Below are 20,811 nucleotides of genomic sequence, written 5' to 3'. Positions count from 1 at the left end.
CGCTGCTGGATTTTTCACACTCAACATTTTGCTGTGTGTATCAAGAATGGTTCAACACCCAAAGGACAACCAGCAAACGTGACACAACTGTGGGAAGCACTGGAGTCAACATGGGCCAGCATCCCTGTGGAAAGCAGTCGACACCTTGCAGTCCATGAGAGACAAATGTAGGTATTCTGAGGGCAAAAGGGCAGGGGGGATGCAACTCAATATTAAGAAGTTGTTCCTAATGTTTGGTATACTCAATGTATGGAGAAGGACTAACCTGAGACTGAAGAGTGTGTGGGTGTTTCTGCATGTGTCTCACATAATAATTACTCATCACTAGAAGTCCATCCTGACCCCTGGTAGCTGAGTCTCTCTCTCTCTCTCTCTCTCTCCGAGAATAAATTGTATCAAATCTGACTATCACTGAGATATGATACTGTTGGCTATATTATGGTACTTATTACAGATGTAAAGAACCAGTCTGTGAGGATATTTAAAGGAACATTTTTACAGTAACTTACACAGACACCCATGTCAAGTGTGTTGTTTCAGAGCTGTAGGGTGGTGGAGGGACCTGAAAGTGTGTGTTGATGTCAGTGTGCGCCTGTCCCTGTTCACAGAAGCGCTCGTACACACACACACACACACACACACACACACACACACACACACACACAGTGGAAACCCCAGTTGAGTGTTAGTAGATACACTAGTGAGAGCTGGGCCATGGCTCACTTCCCTCTGTTTCTCTCAGTATAAGATGCATGTGGAAACCTGTGGAAACACAGAGAGGAGTGACATGAGCAGGCTCTCATTATTCATTGTATGTTTCTCTCTCTATCATATTAGTGCTGGTTTCCAACAGCAGCCCCATATTTACCGGCAAATGGGCAATTGGATAGGGCTGGGAACTGACAGCGACCTCACAATATGATATTATCACCATACTTACTTACTACAATTCGATAGAGCAATTTTATTGCGATTTGGTGTTACAAACATAATATTATTGCTCATTATGTCTGCTGCAGAGACAAGAGAGAGCATTAGAAGATACGTTTTGATCAGTAACCGAAATAAAAGTACTGAAAACATGTTGGCTCACTAGTTAGAAATAAAGTGGAGAACAAGCTTTAAGATGAGAAATACCAGAGTTTTGGTACAGCTAACTAGTACTAGATAACACTACTTAGCTAACGCTACTTAGCTAACGCTACCTCGATACTCCAAGTACAAATTGATACTTGTAGTCAAAGTATCGATATAATATTGTCCAAAATAATATTGAGGTACTTAACTATCAACTTTTTCGGGTGTTCTGGTGTTGTAAAGATGCGGGCCTGGAACAGAGATTGTGTGTTCCTTCCCAAAACTTTTGTCGTCTTTTTCATTTTCCCCATAGGCTAGTTCTGTGTTGTTTTATGTACGTGTCCCTTGTTGTTTCTTCCATGTGGTTTCTTTGTCTTTCAGCCTCTTATCTCTTTGTTTCTTCCCTTGCTCTCCTTCTATATTCTCTCCTATTTTCTCTCTTGACTTCCTGCTATCTCTCCCCCTCAATCACACCCTCACTCAATCTCTCTCTCCCCCTCCTTCCCTCGCTCTCACTCCCTATCTCTGTATCTCCTTCTCCCTTCCTCTCTCTATCTCTCTCTCATTCTCAGCACTCCCAACCACTGATTATTTATCAAGGTTTTCAAGGTTTGCCCTTTCCTGTTATTTAGTGGAGAATATTATGCACAGCCTGCCTCCATACAATCAGGATTATCATGTGCTCATTTACTGTAGACTGTGTGTCTGTGTGTCAGTGTGTGTGTTGTGATAGTAGCCCCCTGTCAGGGATATTGATCAGTTGTTTCTGAATTAAAGAGAAGCATGTTCATAATAGCGTACCTGTCTCATTATCAAGATCAGCTCGACCACTGACTGCCTCCCCACACACACACCCAGTGCCCAGCCCGCAGATACTTTGCCGCACTCTTTCTGAACACAGCCTGAAAGAAATCTGGAAGTTCAATAGTTAATGTCTTCCCTTGCTGTTTTTCCTTTTCCTCACTCTCTCCCTCGCTCGCTCCCTCTATCTCCTTTCCTCTCTCTCCCTTCCCCTCGCCCTCACCCCTCTCTCCTTCATTCTGCACTCCCCCTCTCTCTCTCTTGCTGATGGACTCTTCTTTTTATTTTCACACTCCACCATACCCCCTTTTTTGTTCTCTTTTTTCCCTCTCCTTCTTTCCTCTAGCCCTCCCTTCCCCTTCTCCCTCTTTCACTGCATGTTCTTTCAGCCCTCCCTCTCTTTATCTCTCTTCCCCATCCCCACCCCCTCTAGAGCACTCCTCCCTCCCTCCTCTTTTCTTTTCTTTTCTTTTCTTTCTTTCTTTCATTCCTTCTTTTTCTCTTTCTTTTACCACATCCTTTCTTATGCTTTTGCTCTCCCCGTCTCTCCTTTCCCTTCTTCCTCCTTTTTTGCTGCATTCTGTTCTTCCCTCCCCTCCCCCATCTCTCTTTCCTCTCTCTCTTTTTCTTTCTGTCTCTCTCACCCCCCCCTCCTCTCTGCCTCACTCCCCCTCCCTCTCCCTCTTTCTTCCTTATTCTCTCTCCCCCACGTCTGTCTCACTCCCTCCCTCTCTTTCCTGACTGCTTTTCTCTCCTTTCTTTCTCCTTCTCTTTCTTTTGTCACTCATTTTTCTACTGAATCTCAGACATGGTACACTTCAAACTGTCTCGCGTTTAATTAATTTAATGTAATAAATAAAGACAGAAATATACATGTTCTCTGGAAAGTTCAAATGTTAGCATATCTTATTTGACAGTTAGCCACTGACATAGACATATCCACCTATACTGTGTGTGTGTGCATGTGTGTGAATGTGTATGTCTGTGTGTGTACGTGCGCACGCACAGAGGAACTACTGATTAGATGTTATAATTGTTTGTGTGTTTGATTAGGCTTGCTAAAGGAAATGCAAAGTATGAGTGTGATAAAGAGAAGATAGGCTTGGGTTTCTGTGTGCCTTAAAGACAAACGTCTGTTGGAGGGTCATGCTGAATTGTGTGTGTGAGAAAGAGAGATAAAATGTGTGCGCTGTATGTGCGTGTGTTTGTCGGTGTGTCTGTGTGAGTGAAAGAGAGAGAGAGAGAGACTAGGAAGAGAAAGAAAAAGGAGAGGGGGAGAGAGATAAAGAGAAGTGAGCTGGGAGGGAGAGAGGGAGGGAGAGAGAAAGAAATGGTGTGTGTGTGTGTGTATGTATGTGTGCGTGTGTGTGTGCGTATGTGTGTGCGTGTGTGTGCGTGTGTGTGTGTGTGTGTGTGTGTGTGTGTGTGTGTGTGTGTGTGTGTGTGTGTGTGTGTGTGTGTGTGTGCGTGCGTGTGTGTGTGGAGGGGGGGGGGGGGGGGGGGGGCACAGTCAGTTCTGATAACAGCAACAGTAGGAGGAGGATGAGTCGTGGGACCGCCCCACTCTCCCACAGATATAAATAGGAGCCGGATTTTTTTTACTCCACTCAGTTCTCCTGAAGGATGAGATCCCTGAAACACCTCAAACATCACACCAGGAACAATGTGGTGAGTTGTTAGCCTAAACTGAGACCGTGATTACAATACTAGTTCAGTGGGGATGTTGTATGTTGATTTAAAGGTGGTTACACTGTCTCTCTCTAAGTCAAAGGAGATTACTTTTCTACATTCATACTGTGCTGCAGGAAGAACATATTTTACAGCTAAGAGTAGACCACCAGACTAGACTACTAACTATTCTCTCCTCTCTGTCTCTGTCACACCTCTGCTAAGCTGCTAAGCTTCATATTGTTCTGATTGTTTGATATTTGTCTTAAACCTTCTTTCACATAGAACTTCAAATGTATAAGTATAGACTTGCAATTACTATCTTGCCTTTCTGTTTCTCTGTCATTTGTCTTTTTGTCTTTCATTTAGCCTGCCTTTCATTTTGTCGTGCTTTTCTCCTTCCTTCCCCCTCTCTACCTCCCCTCCTTTCTCTCACTCACTCACTCACTCACTCACCCTGTCTCTCTCTGTCTCTCTCACTCCTCCCACACCCCTCCCTCTCCTTTTCCTTTCTCTCCCTCTCCCCATCTCTCTCACATGCTCACTCAATCTCTCCCTTCCCCTCCCCCCCTTTCTTTATCTTTCAGCCTCTGCATCTCATTTCGCTCCCTCTCCCTCCACTCCTCCCCTGCCCACATCTCGCTTTCTCTTTCTTTTCCTCCCTCTCCTACTTTCTCAAACACACACACACACACACACACACACACACACACACACACACACACACACACACACACACACACACACACACACACACACACACACACACACACACACACACACACACACACACACACACACACACACACACACACACACACACACACAGGGAGAGAGATACACACCTCACTCTCTGTGTTCCTCTCACAAACACAAAGTCTGTCTCTGTCTGACTACTTTAAAAGGAGTAATTATAAATTATGTGGTTACCAGGGCATCCAGGTCTACCCCCCCCACTCTTCCCTCTTTCCCTCCTTTCTCTTCCTCCTTTTTTTCTGTCTCCATCCCCTCTCTGTCTCTTTCCTCAGTATTGTATTATGAAAGATAGCAGCTCGTAATCTGTTGTAGTGTATGTCCTAGACCAGGGGTACTCAACTCTTACCTTACGAAGTCTGGAGCCTGCTGGTTTTCTATTTTACCTCATAATTAATTGCACCCACCTGGTGTCCTAGATCTAAATCAGTTCCTGATTAGAGGGGAACAATGAAAAAATGCAGTGGAACTGGCTACGAGTTACAGAGTTGAGTTTGAGGGTCCTAGACTAAGGTGTATGAAGAGGCTAGGGTCTATCTCATGTATTTTTCCATCATTACACCAGGTTTGAAGGAAATTACCTGAAAGTATTGGGGTACACTAGGGACCTGTCATTTGTTATGGAGCTGGAGCTTGGTTGTGCCAGCATTTAGCGTTCTTCTAGTTCCACTCTGTTTTGCCTTTTCAATCATCTAGAGGGCAAACACAATCATTTGTAGACCATAATGCTGCTTTTTGGTGTATACCATAACAATACTCTTATGTATAAGTATTGCATACTTAATCTGTTCTCCTCGCGATCATATTTCTGTCATGGTTGTAACTGAGTATGTCTTCTACCACCTTGTAACGGAAGCCCTGTGGCAGTGGAGGTGAACTGTGAGAGGAGACCATGTGTTTGGTGTTAGCCTACTATTAGCAGTGCAAGGCAGACGGCTAGGCTTGCTCCTCACGAATGGGACTGATAGATAGCCCCAGCCTCCAGCCCAGTGATGATGAACCCAGTATGGTCAGCCTGGCCAGGGCCACTCTGGACTCCACAGGAAGCTCTGTGGACAGGTCACAGAAGTCCACTTCCTGGTGGGCCTGCATCCCATTTGTGTTCCTTATGATTTTAAAGGCTGTCAAGGAAGGAAACGGGGCTTGAGTACCGATCTGCCTTATCTCCTCCATCTAATGTTCTCTGCTGGATTTAGAGCAAAGAACCAAGACGTTGTCAGAATGCAGCTGACTGTCTCTAGCAAGGGAGTTGGGAGTTAGGAGGGAGTTGCATAAAAACCAAATGTGTCAGACCACTTCAGGGATCTTATGAACTATCAATCATTATTCCCACCACACACACCTACCATTGATTTCTTAGGAATACATATCACTTAGAGAGATCTGACTGTCAGTCCTTGTACTTAAGCAATATGTGGCTTATATAACGGTTGTATATTATAAAGCAATCTCACAATGTTGAATACATGTCTTTGTGTGGTGTGGTCTGCTGCTGTGTGCTGACCTGATCAGTGCTGTGTGTATGTTCTCTGGTAGGAGGAGGAGAGTGGCCGTCTGGTGCGGTGCTACCCCAAGGTGGTGGAGGGCCAGGTGGATGCAGGAACACAGACAGAACCCGTGGTGGTGCTGTCACTGGCCCAGGCTGCTGTCCTGGGCCTTATCTCCCAGAATGAGATCTTTGGAGCCACCATCGCCCCCAATGGCTTCTACATGGGCGAGCCCAGGGAGTATGGCAGGACCCCTCCTACTCCAGAGGGCATGGAGTATGAGTACGCTGACCAACTGATTGGGGCCAACGGGGACTACCTGGCTGAGCCTGTAGGGGAGTCTGCGCCCCACAGCAGTGAGAGGAGGCGCCCCGGGCCCAGAGGGAGGACCAGGAGACCCAGGAGTGAAGGAGGAGCGCCAGGGGAGCCCCCTCACAGAGTCCCCAACATACAGACTCAGGTCAAAGGGGAGCGGGGAGAGTTTGACACCCCTCCGTCCTGCATCCACATGGCGAAGAGCCGTAGCAGCCCAGGCAAGACAGATGAGCCAGCCACTCACAGACGGCCTCTGAAGGAGGAGCAGAGCTGTGGTAACTGTGCTGTGTGTGTGAGAGAGACGTCCAGTCAGACCCAGACAGAAGTACGGCCAGAGCAGGGGCCAGAGGAGAGGAGGGAGGGAGGAGGAGAGGGACAAGAAGAGGAGGTAGCTGAGGAGGAAGAAGGAGTGTTGAACCTCAAGACTGGAGGAGACAGGGGACACAGTCCCAGTCCCGTTATGAACCGCTACTTTGAGTCCAGCGAGGTGGCCTATGAGTCTGCTGACATGGCCGTGGGGGACTATGACGAGGGCAGCCAGGGAATGTTGTGGGCTGCAGATGCTGAGGGGATAGCCAGGCGCATGCAGATAGACCGACTGGACGTCAACGTCCAGATAGATGAGTCCTACTGCGTGGATGTGGGAGAGGGCCTGAAGAGATGGAAGTGCCGCATGTGTGAGAAGTCTTATACCTCCAAGTACAACCTGGTCACCCACATCCTGGGCCACAACGGCATTAAGCCCCATGAGTGCCTGCACTGCGGCAAGCTGTTCAAGCAGCCCAGCCACCTCCAGACCCACCTGCTCACACACCAGGGCACCCGGCCACACAAGTGCACCGTGTGTAAGAAGGCCTTCACCCAGACCAGCCACCTGAAGAGGCACATGCTGCAGCACTCGGACATCAAGCCCTATAGCTGCCGCTTCTGTGGCCGAGGCTTCGCCTACCCCAGCGAGCTCCGGTCCCACGAGAACAAACACGAAAACGGCCACTGCCATGTGTGTTCCCAGTGTGCCATGGAGTTCCCCACCCACGCCTACCTGAAGCGCCACCAGACCAGTCACCAGGGCCCCACCACCTACCAGTGCACTGAGTGCAACAAGTCCTTTGCCTACCGCAGCCAGCTGCAGAACCACCTCATGAAGCATCAGAACGTAAGGCCCTACGTCTGCCCAGAGTGTGGAATGGAGTTTGTCCAGATCCATCACCTCAAGCAGCATTCCCTCACTCACAAGGTACTGACACCACAGGCCCTCGCCGACCAGGTACTAAAACCCCACTGACTTGATATTCCATATATTACATTATTCTGTACCAACCCCTGTTCTAACTCCAGATCAGAGTATCAGAGTAGTCCAGGCTCTCACAGGGTCACCCAGGGGTCACACCAGCTCTAGAAGGTCATCAAGATCTCCGCTTCTTATGACTCACACATTTCTTGATTGATGCGATAAACTCTGAGAAAACATCCATAGCATGCTGCTCACTGAACAACACTCTCTGAGCTGTTTCTATGAATTCCCAGTAACTTGAATGAATTAACAGGCAGAGACAGACAGGGTTAGGTGAACTCAGAGGTATATCAAAATACCTAAAGGCTGTTATTCCTATTGCCTGAACCAGTTGCAATGTAAACATAGCCTTCCAAATACTTGGTTTGTTATGTTTGGTCTGACCTAATCCAGCATGTGCTTTGTGCTGTGTGTTGTCATACAAACACATACCACCCTTCATGCCTGATGCTACAGTCTATGCTTTGATCCACAGGAGGTTGGTGGCACCTTAATTAGGGAGGACGGTCTCGTGGTAATGACTGGAGTGGAATAGGTGGAATGGTATCAAATACATCAAACACAAGGTTTGATGCCATTCCATTAGCTTTGTTCCAGCCATTATTATGAGCCATCCTCCCCTCAGCAGCCTCCACTGCTCTGATCTCTACACTGATTCATCCGAGGCCTAGAGCCTCAGTCGGAGAAATTGTAGTGTCACATTGACAGGGCATTTACTTAAATATTGGCTTACACATATTGTCACAAACAATTCGATGTATTTTTTAGCGTTCATCAAAATGTAGGTGTATCCAAACATTCATGTTAATGTTTTAACATGTTTTTCAATACTAATCATGCACCTTTCCATATTGTGAGAGTATCACAAGCTTAGAGAGCCAACACTTGGTGGTGCTAACGTGTATGTATCAAGTTGCTGCCATTATGCAAGGATTTCACATCTACCCTACAGCAGTTACACCTCCTGACCTATGATATCTGTGTGTTTTTGTGTGAAAGCTTGATTGTCTGATAAATGACTATAACAACCACCAATCTTAGTGTTAATTTCAACATGTAACTTGCCGTAACTTGGTGTTTATCAACAATAAACCCAACTTTATTCAACCAAATTAATTAAAGAGCCAATCCTCTTTATTTTCCCAGAGTATGAAGGAATTCAAATGTGATGTGTGTGCCCGGGAGTTCACCCTCTCTGCTAACCTCAAGAGGCACATGCTGATCCACGCCAGCATCAGGCCCTTCCAGTGTCACGTCTGCTTCAAGACCTTTGTCCAGAAACAGACCCTCAAAACACACATGATCGTCCACCTGCCTGTCAAGCCTTTCAAATGCAAGGTCAGAAGAGCTCTCTATAGACAGCATGGGTTGAGTTCCACTGCTTCTAGAGTGTTGAGATTGAGTGTTGTTCTCTTGTGTTCCAGGTGTGTGGCAAGTCTTTCAACAGAATGTACAACCTCCTGGGCCACATGCACCTCCACGCTGGCAGCAAGCCCTTCAAGTGTCCTTACTGCTCCAGCAAGTTCAACCTGAAGGGCAATCTGAGCCGACACATGAAGGTCAAACACGGCATCCTGGACGCTTCACCAGACGGACAAGGTGACTAACTACACCTGCATTGCTTGCTGTTTGGGGTTTTAGGCTGGGTTTCTGTACAGCACTTTGAGATATCAGCTGATGTACGAAGGGCTATATGAATACATTTGATTTGATTTGATTTGATTTAACAATATTCATTGATACTATTCTTCAGTTATGTACCTTGTTAGTTATGATTTGATCTTGAATTAGCTAATTCAGTTATGTGATTTTTGTTTCTTGGTACAGAATGTTTATACACTAGACATTTCAGTGGGCTCCGTGTTTCATTGTGTTTTTAGTCAGTCTACCCTTAATGCACTTTAACTCAGCATGTATGTAATCTACTGACAAGTGTTTTGGTGCTTCTCTGCCACTCCCCTCCCTCTGTGTTTCGTAAATATAGAAGTGCTTGGACTAGACATGCCGGTCTCTATCGGTAGAGAGGGATAGGGAGGCAGGGGAGGACTGTACTGTCCTCTATGAGGCTGGGAGTAGCTGTGTGTGTGGGTGTGTGTGGTTGTGTAGACAGGATGGGCTCGTATGTTCGTGTGTGTGTGGACAGGATGGGCTTGTGTGTGTGTGTGTCGACAGGATGGGCTCATGTGTGTGTCTGTGTATTTCCTTCCTCAGCCCCCCCTGACATAGAGAACCAGGAGGACTATGACGAAGACAACTTTGAATTCAGCGAACGAGAGAACCTGGCCAGTAACAACACACCAGACATCGCTAAACTGTCTGAAATTGAGTATTATAGCAGCTACGCCAAGGGTGCAGGGCGCTACAAAACTGCATGAATGATTAAAAGACCCCATATTGAGTAGAAATGTAAACTAATAAAGGAAGTTAGTGCCACTAGCAGCTGACAGCAATGTGATGAGCTTTTACTCACTGTAAGGGCATGATATAAAGTGGTGGAGTCTGCCCATTCGTATACACTGGAATCTGTTCTCTCGCTCCGGCATTCATTGGGAGTGAGAGACAGGTAATTTGGGATTGTAGATTTCTCATCGGTCTGTTTGTTTTGTGCTGAAATGTGACTTCAGCTCTAGCTGCCACAACATTGTGATTGATAAATGTAGTGTTCACAGGAAAAAGGGGTCATATCTGAAAATAAACCATCATCTAAACCTCTGGGAGAAACATACTCAACATACATCCCCAGAGGTGGCCTAACTCTGTAAGCACACTTTGTAGGGAAACACCCATATGGTACCGACGTGGCTCAGTTGGTTGCGTACGGTACTTGCAACACCAGGATTGTGGGATCAATTTCCACAGCGGACCAGTACGAAAATGTAATCACTCACTACTGTAAGTCACTCACTACTGTAAATCGCTCTGGACAAGAATGTCTGCTAAATGACTAAAATGTAATAGTAAAATGCACTTACTCATTCAAAGCCATCCCCCAGTAAGTCTGTGTGGGTAAATTAGAATACAGCTGAGTAGTATTGCTTTTATTAACATATATAACAATGCATACAAGCCAGTCAAGTAAATGTGTCCTCTGTTCACGTCACTTACCAAAGCTGATAACATTCAAGCAGTTCTCATGATGGTTAGCCAACCAACTTTTATTTTCATTTACTTGTGTTTTACTTTTATACTGTGAGTAGTTTCAACTACAGTTCTAGGTTTAGATAACATAGGATGCTCATTTCATATTCTGTTGTATTTTAAATGTGCAGAAAGAATCATTCGGCCAGTGTCATTCAGACTCCTCGAGTTGGCTGGTTCTGCACGTCATCACTTTATGGCCCCATGTTACTAGCTTGATTTGAAGTGTCTGCATTGGCAGACTTTTTTGTTATTGATCCCGAGTTAAATAATTGTACTGATGCAGCCCACATCTTTAAGTGAGCTAAAAGCAAAATAAAATATGTTTGAATTGCTGATGTAGCCACCATGTGCCAAAGAATCTGACCAATGTTGGGCCACATTGCCAAAGCCTACAGCTGAGGACAATAGCAGTCTAGTGGCACCCACTCTCTGCTTTGTAGAGATGGGACATTCGATTTCACGTCCCCCAATAGCAGACTTCATGCAATTACTTTTTAGGCTTCATGCACCCCTCAGTAGATTCTTCCAAACGATTACCACGGAGAAGACACTAGTGTAGTTTTTTTAGGATCCTTCACAATTCATGCCCCATGCAAGCCTTCATGGAAGACTGCAACATTTCTCAAACGCAAACACAGCCCCTGCATACTCATTGTGGTTTTGATGGGTGAATCGCAACAGGATCTGTCCTAAAAAACTTTAGACAGAAATAAAGTGCCCTTGTGTCTCCAGGACTGTGCCATCCATCATGCTACACACTGGTCTAAAGTGATGAACGACAACCTCCCAACATGTGACAGGGCCACAGACCGAGCAGAAAATGACTTGGGAAATTCCCTATATATTGTTTCCCCCTGTGCGTCGCTTTAAAACCACCTGCAAACTAGGTATATATGCAAGGTTTAATTTTGAATTGTACACATTTGCAGCTAAAAGCTTAATTGCTGCATACATAGGCCTACGTAAATTAAGAGATGTAGTATACAACATTGCAGTCTCAACGTAAGGCATGGGCTGTTGTAGTACCTGCCAGTCTGAGTAGAGGGAAGTTTCAGTTCGTGACTATCGGGTAGATTTGCCACAGTCATGGCCTCTTGTCTGAAGCAGCCATTTGTTGTAACACCATTATGGTATCCATACACAATGTTGATATAGTGTGCTTAATATACAAAATGCTCATTTTTGTGGGGGATAAAACACCTCGTGATGAAACAAATGGAGAAAAAAAAAAAAGATCTGGAACTTGAATGGCTTTCTGTGTTACACATTGGTGTGGAAATATGCTGTTGATAGAAACTTTAAAATGTGTACCAGACAATACTGTAAAATAATAAATTTATTTTAAAACTTTAAAATCAGTGTGCACTTTATCTTACAAGATTAAAATGGAGGCAGAATACAAGCATAGGATCCAACAAGGAAGATTTATTAGCAAATATTCTTGACATGGCCTTCAAGTTTCTTCCAAGGTATAATACAGTACTTCACATATAAATATAACCTCGGAGACATGGGGAAAGAAGGTTGAAGGAGTGCTAGATGGAACACAGTTCTGAATAGAAGGACCTAATCTGGTACACTGAATGCTCTACAGATGACTTCTTCCTTCAGACAATACGCATGTGGATATCTTGACCTAAATTAAAAACGAGGTACAAAAACAGAATGACATTTGTCATTTGCAGGCTAGCTGTACTCCAAATTTAAATCCTTCATTTGCCCAGGGCTTTGTCCAGGTTGTTCTTGATGGCATCCAGGAAGTCCTCAGTGTTGACGTAGTGTACATTCAGCTTGCATCTGCAATCACAGATCAGAACATAAGTTACTCAGTCCTCACAGTCAGGACCCTGTCCCTGAGACAGAGAATCATACAAACTTCCAATACGGAAATAGGATTCCCACCCTCGATTATAATACAATCCATGCATTAATGAACATGTTAGATCAAGAATTTGGTCAACGCAATAGTAAGGAGCTCACTTGGAAAGTCCGTGAATGCAGCCGGCGAGGTCCTTAGTCATAACACCACTCTCAACGGTCTCCACACATACCTTCTCCAGAGTCAGGGCGAACCTGCAGGTCAAACAGACAAGATTCAGTAATGGGCAAAACAATTGGCTTGTGAATATAAATACACTTTGCCAATTGCCTGGCAAACACCAATTTATTTATTTTACCTTCATTTAACTAGGCAAGTCAGTTAAGAACAAATTCTTATTTTCAATGATGGCCTAGGAACAGTGGGTTAACTGCCTGTTCAGGAGCAGAACGACAGATTTGTACCATGTCAGCTCGGGGATTCGAACTTGCAACCTTTCGATTACTAGTCCAACGCTCTAACCACTAGGCTACACTGCTGCCCCAATGGAATAGGACACTGGGACAGTACACCATCATATTGTTAGTGACAATATTAGTATTTTTTTTAAATGACACGATGCATTCATTTCTTACTTGATCAGGTCAGGGTTCCCATCAAGTTTACCCCGATGCTCAAGCCCTCTGGTCCAGGCAAAGATGCTGGCAATGGGGTTGGTGCTGGTTGGGTTTCCCTAAAGGTGGATAAAGGGGTAAAGTTAGGTTACAGTTTACCAGTGGAAATACAGATACTTTACAGATTATGTAAAAGCATGGACAACATAACTCCAATAATCCCATGTTGATGGATCATTTCCTTCATCCTATGAAGTCATTCTGGCAGCATATTGTCCACCACAAGATGGCACTGTTCACATAAGACATTCAAATAGAGCCACTGAAATTGGACTGTTGTACGTACCACGGAAGATGATTTATGTTTCTCTAAATATGGATCTTGGGCTGTAATGAAAGTTAGTAGAATGAGTCTAACCTTCTGGTGCTCGCGGTAGTGTCTGGTCACTGTGCCGTGGGCTGCCTCAGCCTCAATGGTCTTACCATCGGGACATACCAGCACTGAGGTCATCAGACCCAGAGAGCCGAAACCTACGGAGCCCAAATAGTATGTCCATCACCCAGTCTGATATAGGACTCTCTTAATCTAATCTCTACTGCACTAAACATTTGGATCATAATTTATATTCCATTTGAAATTAGACAGAGGTGTTCCTAATCCCTCACCCTGAGCCAGGATGTCAGACTGTACGTCTCCATCGTAGTTCTTGCAGGCCCACACGAAGGCACCATCGGACTTCAGCACCTGGGCAACCATATCATCAATGAGCCTGTGCTCGTACCAGATCTTCAGCTTGTCAAACTCTGGCTTGTAATTCCTATGGACACAAAACACATGGTAGTGTGAGAGCACTGCATTAAACATAACCTGGGTAATTTGGGTCCTGGATGCTGAAGCAGCATTCCAGCTGGGTGTATAACAAACAATATACCCCTTGGTATGGCACAAAACTACTTGATTACTGTTATATTTATGTTGGCAACAAGTTTAAGCAGTAAGGCACCTTGGGGTTTTGTGTTATATGGTCAATATGCCACAGCTAAGGGCTGTATCCAGGCAATCACGCTGTGGCTAAGAGCCCTAAGGCGTATATTTAAGCAATAAAACCCGAGGGGGTGTGGTATATAGCACAGCTAAGGTATGTTCTTTCGCACGATGCAATGCAGAGTGCTTGGATACAGCCCGTAGCCACGGTGTATATAGAGCACCACAGTATGAGTCATAATACCCACAAAACCTAGGAGGTCAAACAGGGAAATGGTTCCAATAGTCTTTCCACCATTCATCTTTCCCCATAGGGAATTTCAGAAACACTTCAAATAAGGGCTGGGTGTCATGTAGGCTTACCCTGGCGTGACGTTTTGATAACCATGTCAATCTAGGAAAATGTGACTTTCCAATATAGTTGCCTCTATTTACCCCCCAAAAAAATGAAATACTAATTAGCCGCTAATGTGGCTATCATAAAGAACTACAAATTTCATGACGATCTGGACGAGACCGCCGATCGAGGCAAAAGTAAGAATCTCTAGATTAGCTAACATCACATTAAATGTAGTAATGAATAAATTGGCAACATTTCTTTAAATGGAAAATTCTGTGAACTGTGTTGTGCAAGTTTTAAACAGACAAAACCTGTAGGCAAAGGTGTCAGCTAAAATATGACATGCAGGAGCTTGCAGAGATTTGTAGTTTTGCATGTCTACTGATGCTAAATAGCATTTTAGAATCTCAGTAAATAGAGCATTATAACACCTCCGCTCTATATCACATAGCCCCGAGGTGCCTTATTGCCATTATAAACTGGTTACCAACATAAGTAGAGCAGTAAAAACAAATGTTTGGTCATACCTGTGGTATACAGTCTGATATACCACAGCTTTTAGCCAATTATAATTCAGAGCTCAAACCACCCAGTTTATAATGGCCAATATGCTAGAAATCCAATATTAGCCATGCACACTTTATTAACTAAAGTCTGAGGTACTGGTATTTCACTGCCTAATTGTTTTATATTCACAGGTCTGGAATCCTGTTTCAACCAATCAGTATCCAGGACCACAGCCCAATACATGTTGAGGCTAATGAGATCATAAAAAGCAACAAATACTAACGCCTGGTAGATTTCCTCAAAGATGTCCTTGAATCTGCCATCATAAGCTTTGAGAATGGTGTTCTTGGTGCTCAGATAGAGGGGCCACTTCTTGCCAATGGCGTACTGGAAGCAGCTATGTGCAAAGCCTGAAATAGACTGATGGGATAGAAAGTGTACAAAGGTCTCCACTAGCGTAGCATGTAGGTCATATGAGCAGCAGTAAGAGGTTAACAACCTTCTATCTCTTAACCCTCAACTAGCCCCCAATTCACACTTCCATTTCCACTAGACAAGTTGAAAGTCTGCCACATGACCTCTGACGGCATAAAATCAAACAAAATCCTGCTTGTGATGGTAAACAAACAGTATTAAGGCATGTTTACAGGAGGCCAACTCACTCCATTCACTACTGCTATAATTTCATGAAGGGAAAAATCTGTGGCAAAATAAAGTCTGACAAATTATAATAAAATAAATCTAGTTGGCAAAACAAACCACATTGCTGAACTCACCTCATCTGTGTTGTACATGCCCATTCCACAGCCACCTCCGGGGAACTTGTAGACCTCCCACTCCTGGCCTTTGCTCCCATCAGTAGGAGAGAAGACCATCTTGAAAGTGCCTGGTTGGCTGACAACAAAGTCTGTTGCTCTGTACTGTAAAACAATGGATTGGTTACAAATAACACAATGAAGATACAAATATTAAAATGGCTCCAATTTAGAAGGAACTGACCTGGTCACCAAAGGCATGTCTGCCAATGGTGATGGGCTGTGTCCAACCTGGAACAAGCCTGGGAATGTTCTTGCAGATGATTGGCTCACGGAAGACTGTGCCTCCCAGAATGTTCCTGATGGTTCCATTGGGGCTCTTCCACATCTTTTTCAGTTTGAACTCTGATGGTAAACGACAGTTCTCACAAAACAGCAACATTTAAAACACCAACCATAGGTTCCTATTGTCGGTTTAACTACAAAAATAGTGCAATGTGTGATTGCTCTCTAAGCCAAGTGCATTTGGAGAGGGAATTAAACCTTTATAGCAAACTATAAAACACTGCTTATATGCTATTCAAATACCTTCTACTCTTTGTTCGTCAGGAGTGATGGTGGCACATTTAACAGCGACATGGTACTTCTGGGTGGCGATGGCAGAGTCGATGGTGACCTGGTCGTCAGTCTGGTCACGGTATGGCAGACCCAGGTCGTAGTACTTCAGCTCCACATCCACATTGGAGAGGATGAGCTGGAAAAGCAGAACATCGTGACAGGAATCAGAACTCATTCTTTCTTTACATTGTCAACTGCTCTACAGGATTTCAGACACTGTTTATGTCAGTGAACTTAGAATGGACGCAACCCAGTCCAAGCACATAAGGGTCAAAATTCCAGGCTGTATCACAACCGGACGTGATTGGGAGTCCCACAGGGCAGAGCACAATTGGCCCAGTGTCGCCCGGGTTAGGCAGTCATCATAAATAAGAATTTGTTCTTAACTGACTAGTTAAAAGGTCAAATACAAAAACAGTCAAATTTACAAGAACAATCTTTAAAAATACTATAACTTAATGCAATATAGATTGTACCATATCTATTGATAGATGTAATAATCGTATCTTCATTCATGTGTAGTGTGATATATTGTTTTACGTGGGGGACAATACACATTTAAAATTGAAGCTCCATGTTCAGACTGAGCCAACGCACCATCTGCTCTCTGCTCTCTCCAGAGGTGAGTAGCCAATGGGTGACAAACCTTACAAAAAACCCTCCTCCCACATCATACAGACAATCTCCCTACACTCAGGCACATAGTCATTCACTCTGAATCTACACAGACACCACTGTCGTCCCCCTCCCCTCCAAGTTCAGCACCTTCTCTTTGATGAACTCCCAGATGATCCTGGTCATCTCATCTCCATCCATCTCCACCACAGGCTGGGACACCTTGATGCGCTTGTCCCCATCTGTCCAAAATAAAAAGTACATTAAATGGAGACTGCCTGTCGTCACAATTGTGACCTACACACATTAGTAAGGAGCACGTTAGCGTGTTTTCAGCACAAAAACTGCTGAGCAACCCGTCACTGATTATAGCTTATTACGACATACAATTATATATATATAACAATAATACATCTGTTGGACTGGCAACATGGCCCCCGAAGAACTATGACAACCAATAGTACATAATGGAATATTTTGTTTGACATGGTCTCTATGAATAGCCTATACGGCGTCTAAAGGTCTCGGGAAATGTTCCCTGAATAGGCTCATGCCTTTTGTGAGGGTTCAAGAAACAGTTGGTTCTAAATTAGGGGAGTCGTGTGATCAAAGTCACCTCATCCTACAAAGAGACTGCACTTTCATTTAGACGTCATGGTTTCATCTCTCCATGGACAGTAACATATTCAGCTCTCTTCATGCCCATACATACAGAATATTGACAGCAAGACATTTCTATTTTCATTCATCTGTAGCTGCCATGCATCGAGCCCTTTGATTCACCCAGACTAGTAGTCCAATTATCTAGTAAAACAAGTCTCTGCTTCCACACTGCTCTGCCCTTTAGTGTCCCTGGAAGAAGGCAGGCCCTCACCCACTCTCCCAGCTAGACCATGCAGTGGAGACAGAGTGGAAGAGGGGCGGTGCAGGGAATCAAGTGACTTTCTAATGTTCCTGCCAAGTCTATGCTTCCACTGCTCCCCATGACATCCAAGAATAGTGTTTATACTTAAGGAGAAACAAAATGGCGGTATCCAGCGGAATGATGAAATAACACCATCACGTGGATTTATGCTGTATGACAACCTTGATACCAAGTATACACACGAACATGAGACCTTTACTGCAACTACGCACCTGTCAAAACAACCTACTCACAACTCAGTTGGACATGAACAAACCCTCGCAGCAAAAGAGACTGTAAAACAAGGCCCATATAGGCTAACCTTGCACGCAAGCAAAGACCTGGGTATATACACTGACTGATCGCCTAATTCTTTCTCCCGCAAGCCTGTTAGCTTCATCCATTGAGAGACAATAGTTTACTTTGCCTGAAGAGCCAATTGTGATAGGCAAGGATTAGGTTATCCTTTATAATACTGTAGTGAACACGTAGCAGAACTCAGAAGATGTGTTTTGAGCACAAGTTTACCAGGTGTGAAAAGCATACAGACACCAGGTGAAGTCTGAATGAGAAAGATTTACCCCCCCCAGCTGTGTCTTGCTGCAATGTATAATGGGTAGAGATATACATTTTTTTTTTAAATAGCCAGCTGGCTAAAACAGTCACTTTTACTGAAACATTGATTAATATGCACTGTCCCTGTAATTTTTTTTTTTAAATAAGCTCAAACTCATATTTTTTTTTAAAGCTGATGATTTTGGCTGAATTACAGAACACCTAAATCCATCTGCACAAGCAGTATAGATCAAATTCACTGCAGACATCAGTCTGTAGGGGGATGGGTGAAAGGTGATTATATGCCGTTTCTAACAACTAAGTGGAATATGTAGTGACAGCTGAACTTTTCAAAGGTCAAGACCTTTGCTATGCATATTCTGCTAGTTAAAATCTGTTACGATTGTGTTTATGGTCATTTTAAAACATATTACTAAAATGTAGGCCCTATGTTCATAACTGCACTTGGCTACTCTTCAAGACACATTAAAAGTAGCAAATGAAAGTAGTTATTGATTTGAAGGGATTGTGTATGGTACAAAAAGATGACCAAAACATGTGCCACTGTGACACCATTTCCTGTATTATTTATATCACTCAACTTTTAAACTAGCATCTTATATCAATGATCTGTATTGCATGACCAGGCAAAAAAACACTGGTCCCAAGACATGAAAATGTGTCAAATAATGTCGCCAAAATACAATGACCCAAAAAAATACCCCATATTTTGAAACATTTTCCATTCATGATCATTGTTATATTTTTTAAATTTTCTTTTACATCTGTCCTTAACAACCACAAGGGTATGTGACTGGATAGATAGTGTGTTGCTTTAACAGGACCAAAGCCTTGAAACTATCTAGAGCCCCTCAATTGGATTCAATCCTCACATAACCTTATACAAACACATCAGTGACTTCTGCAATCCAGTGAATATCAGGATCATGATTCAGAGACAGCTGACTGTAGAATGTGCAGACTGGGGAAGACGAACTGCCCTTCAATTGACCTGCTACTTTATACAGTCCTTCAAAGTCAAATAGAGGGGACAGGGCATTATAGGCCTTAAAGCTATCTAACAAAACAGCTAACCTAAATACCATATTTTGGACTTTCTAATTTGAAAGTTATTCTGGAAGGTTATATAGGAGGACAAAGAGGGTCAAATTTATTTTTACAGTGCGTGTAAAACAGCTTCCTAGATCGACACCACAGTTCAGACATTATTTAGTTATGCTGCTGCAGAAAATAGGATTTGGTGGGCCATTGAACACTTGTGGCAGCCATTGCAGAGCGTCCCACTATAGGCTGACCTTGTGGAAGTTTCTTAGCAAAAAAAAAGTAGCTAGCGCTCAAACAATGGAGGTGTAAACTTTTGAAAACTGTTTGGAAACAATTGTATCAATGTATATTCACTATTTCTAATTGATTGACACATTTCTACAGCGTGTTTACACAGTTCACATGTATGATTGGCATGGGCAGGTGGCTTGGAGTCTTCGATTCAATTGCTGCCAATTGGTTTGGTTGCGTGGCGAATGGAAATGGTCACATTTTAGATTAAACTATTTAGAGTATTTTAAACCAATCTCGAGATAGGCTGATTTATTTAACAGTATGTACATTCTCTCTACTTTTTAGGCCAAAGCAAATGTGATTTATTTTTATGGCCAATAGTGACGCAGACAAAGAAATCTCCCTCCACCCTCTTATCTTCCCCTCGCTAGCGGTTTCTAGGGAAGGCAGCTGACTTTGCTTGCGAGGAGAGTTCATTTTGTGACAACTAACGTTACCTAGCTCCATTCACCGAGCAAATGTGGGACTCTGCATTAATGGGATAATTTAACGAACTGACGAATATTTCATTATGGTAGCAACAGTTACTTCACCAACAAACAATCCAAAACTGGCCAAATATGGCGCAAGATGATGCCTAGCTAAAAGTAACGGCGAGAAAGCTAGACTACTAGCTAAGCCACCAATGCGATTAAAACTGGGTCTGGTCTACTTTTAGTTCACACATATGAACCAGAAAAAATGAGTGGGAAGCCTCGCTTCCTCTTCCGTCTATGGCTAGCTTCCACACAGTGAATAGGCCAACGTTATTTGACGGGGTTTTGCGTTAAGCATTATACATTCACTTTCTGTATGATTTTGTAAAATATCATGTAACCATGTTAAAGGTCGGACATTTTGCTCAAAACTCACAGTTCCTCTGTTGCAAACTCTGGAAGGTTGCAGCTGGCGCGAGTACCGCGGGGTTTTTGGAGAAAGTGGCCGCCGACCTAGATAGAGAGCTGAGGACCTTCAAGTATCCAGCCATGGCTTGCCTAAATTACTAGCAGCTGATACCCGACAAACTCCGAGCAAAGAAGGGTCGAAATGAAATGCCGCGCACTGCAATAGACTCAGCACCTCCCCACTCTACGCGCTTGACGATACGACAAAAAAAAAAAAAAAGTGATAGAGGGAGGGACTTCTAATTGACCATCCCCAATCAGAATATTTATGACTTTCATTCTAGTCCTGCTGTCTGGACTCCAGATAAGGGTCAGTTAAT

General features: G+C 43.9%; 2 protein-coding genes across 3 annotated transcripts; one reads left to right on the top strand and one right to left on the bottom strand.

Moving 5' to 3' along the window:
- The first annotated feature begins 3,476 nt into the window (after nucleotides 1–3,476).
- Nucleotides 3,477–11,891, top strand: LOC109888848 (zinc finger protein 710-like). 2 transcript variants are annotated; one of them, XM_031822793.1, is made up of 5 exons: nucleotides 3,477–3,546; nucleotides 5,836–7,338; nucleotides 8,542–8,733; nucleotides 8,820–8,994; nucleotides 9,607–11,891. In XM_031822793.1, exons 1-5 carry the CDS (start codon nucleotides 3,502–3,504, stop codon nucleotides 9,768–9,770), a joined length of 2,079 nt encoding a protein of 692 aa, XP_031678653.1. In that variant the 5' UTR covers nucleotides 3,477–3,501; the 3' UTR covers nucleotides 9,771–11,891. The 2 variants fall into 2 exon arrangements, with proteins under 2 accessions (XP_031678653.1, XP_031678652.1); XM_031822792.1 differs by having other exon boundaries at nucleotides 5,836–7,368; nucleotides 9,607–11,864.
- Nucleotides 11,892–11,941: 50 nt separating this feature from the next.
- LOC109889376 (isocitrate dehydrogenase [NADP], mitochondrial-like) lies at nucleotides 11,942–20,774 on the bottom strand. The gene is made up of 11 exons (XM_031822795.1): nucleotides 20,460–20,774; nucleotides 16,940–17,031; nucleotides 16,145–16,310; nucleotides 15,801–15,961; nucleotides 15,578–15,721; nucleotides 15,085–15,221; nucleotides 13,636–13,787; nucleotides 13,388–13,500; nucleotides 12,991–13,088; nucleotides 12,517–12,609; nucleotides 11,942–12,333 (listed from the first exon to the last, which is right to left on the bottom strand). The coding sequence occupies exons 1-11, from the start codon at nucleotides 20,572–20,574 to the stop codon at nucleotides 12,249–12,251; spliced, it is 1,356 nt and encodes a 451-aa protein (XP_031678655.1). The 5' UTR covers nucleotides 20,575–20,774; the 3' UTR covers nucleotides 11,942–12,248.
- Between the last annotated feature and the right edge of the window lie 37 nt (nucleotides 20,775–20,811).

The sequence above is a fragment of the Oncorhynchus kisutch genome, linkage group LG4 (assembly GCF_002021735.2).
Source record: "Oncorhynchus kisutch isolate 150728-3 linkage group LG4, Okis_V2, whole genome shotgun sequence".
Lineage (NCBI taxonomy): Eukaryota > Metazoa > Chordata > Actinopteri > Salmoniformes > Salmonidae > Oncorhynchus > Oncorhynchus kisutch.
Note: the sequence above shows the minus strand (reverse complement) of the source record. Positions and strands in the feature narration are given on the sequence as shown.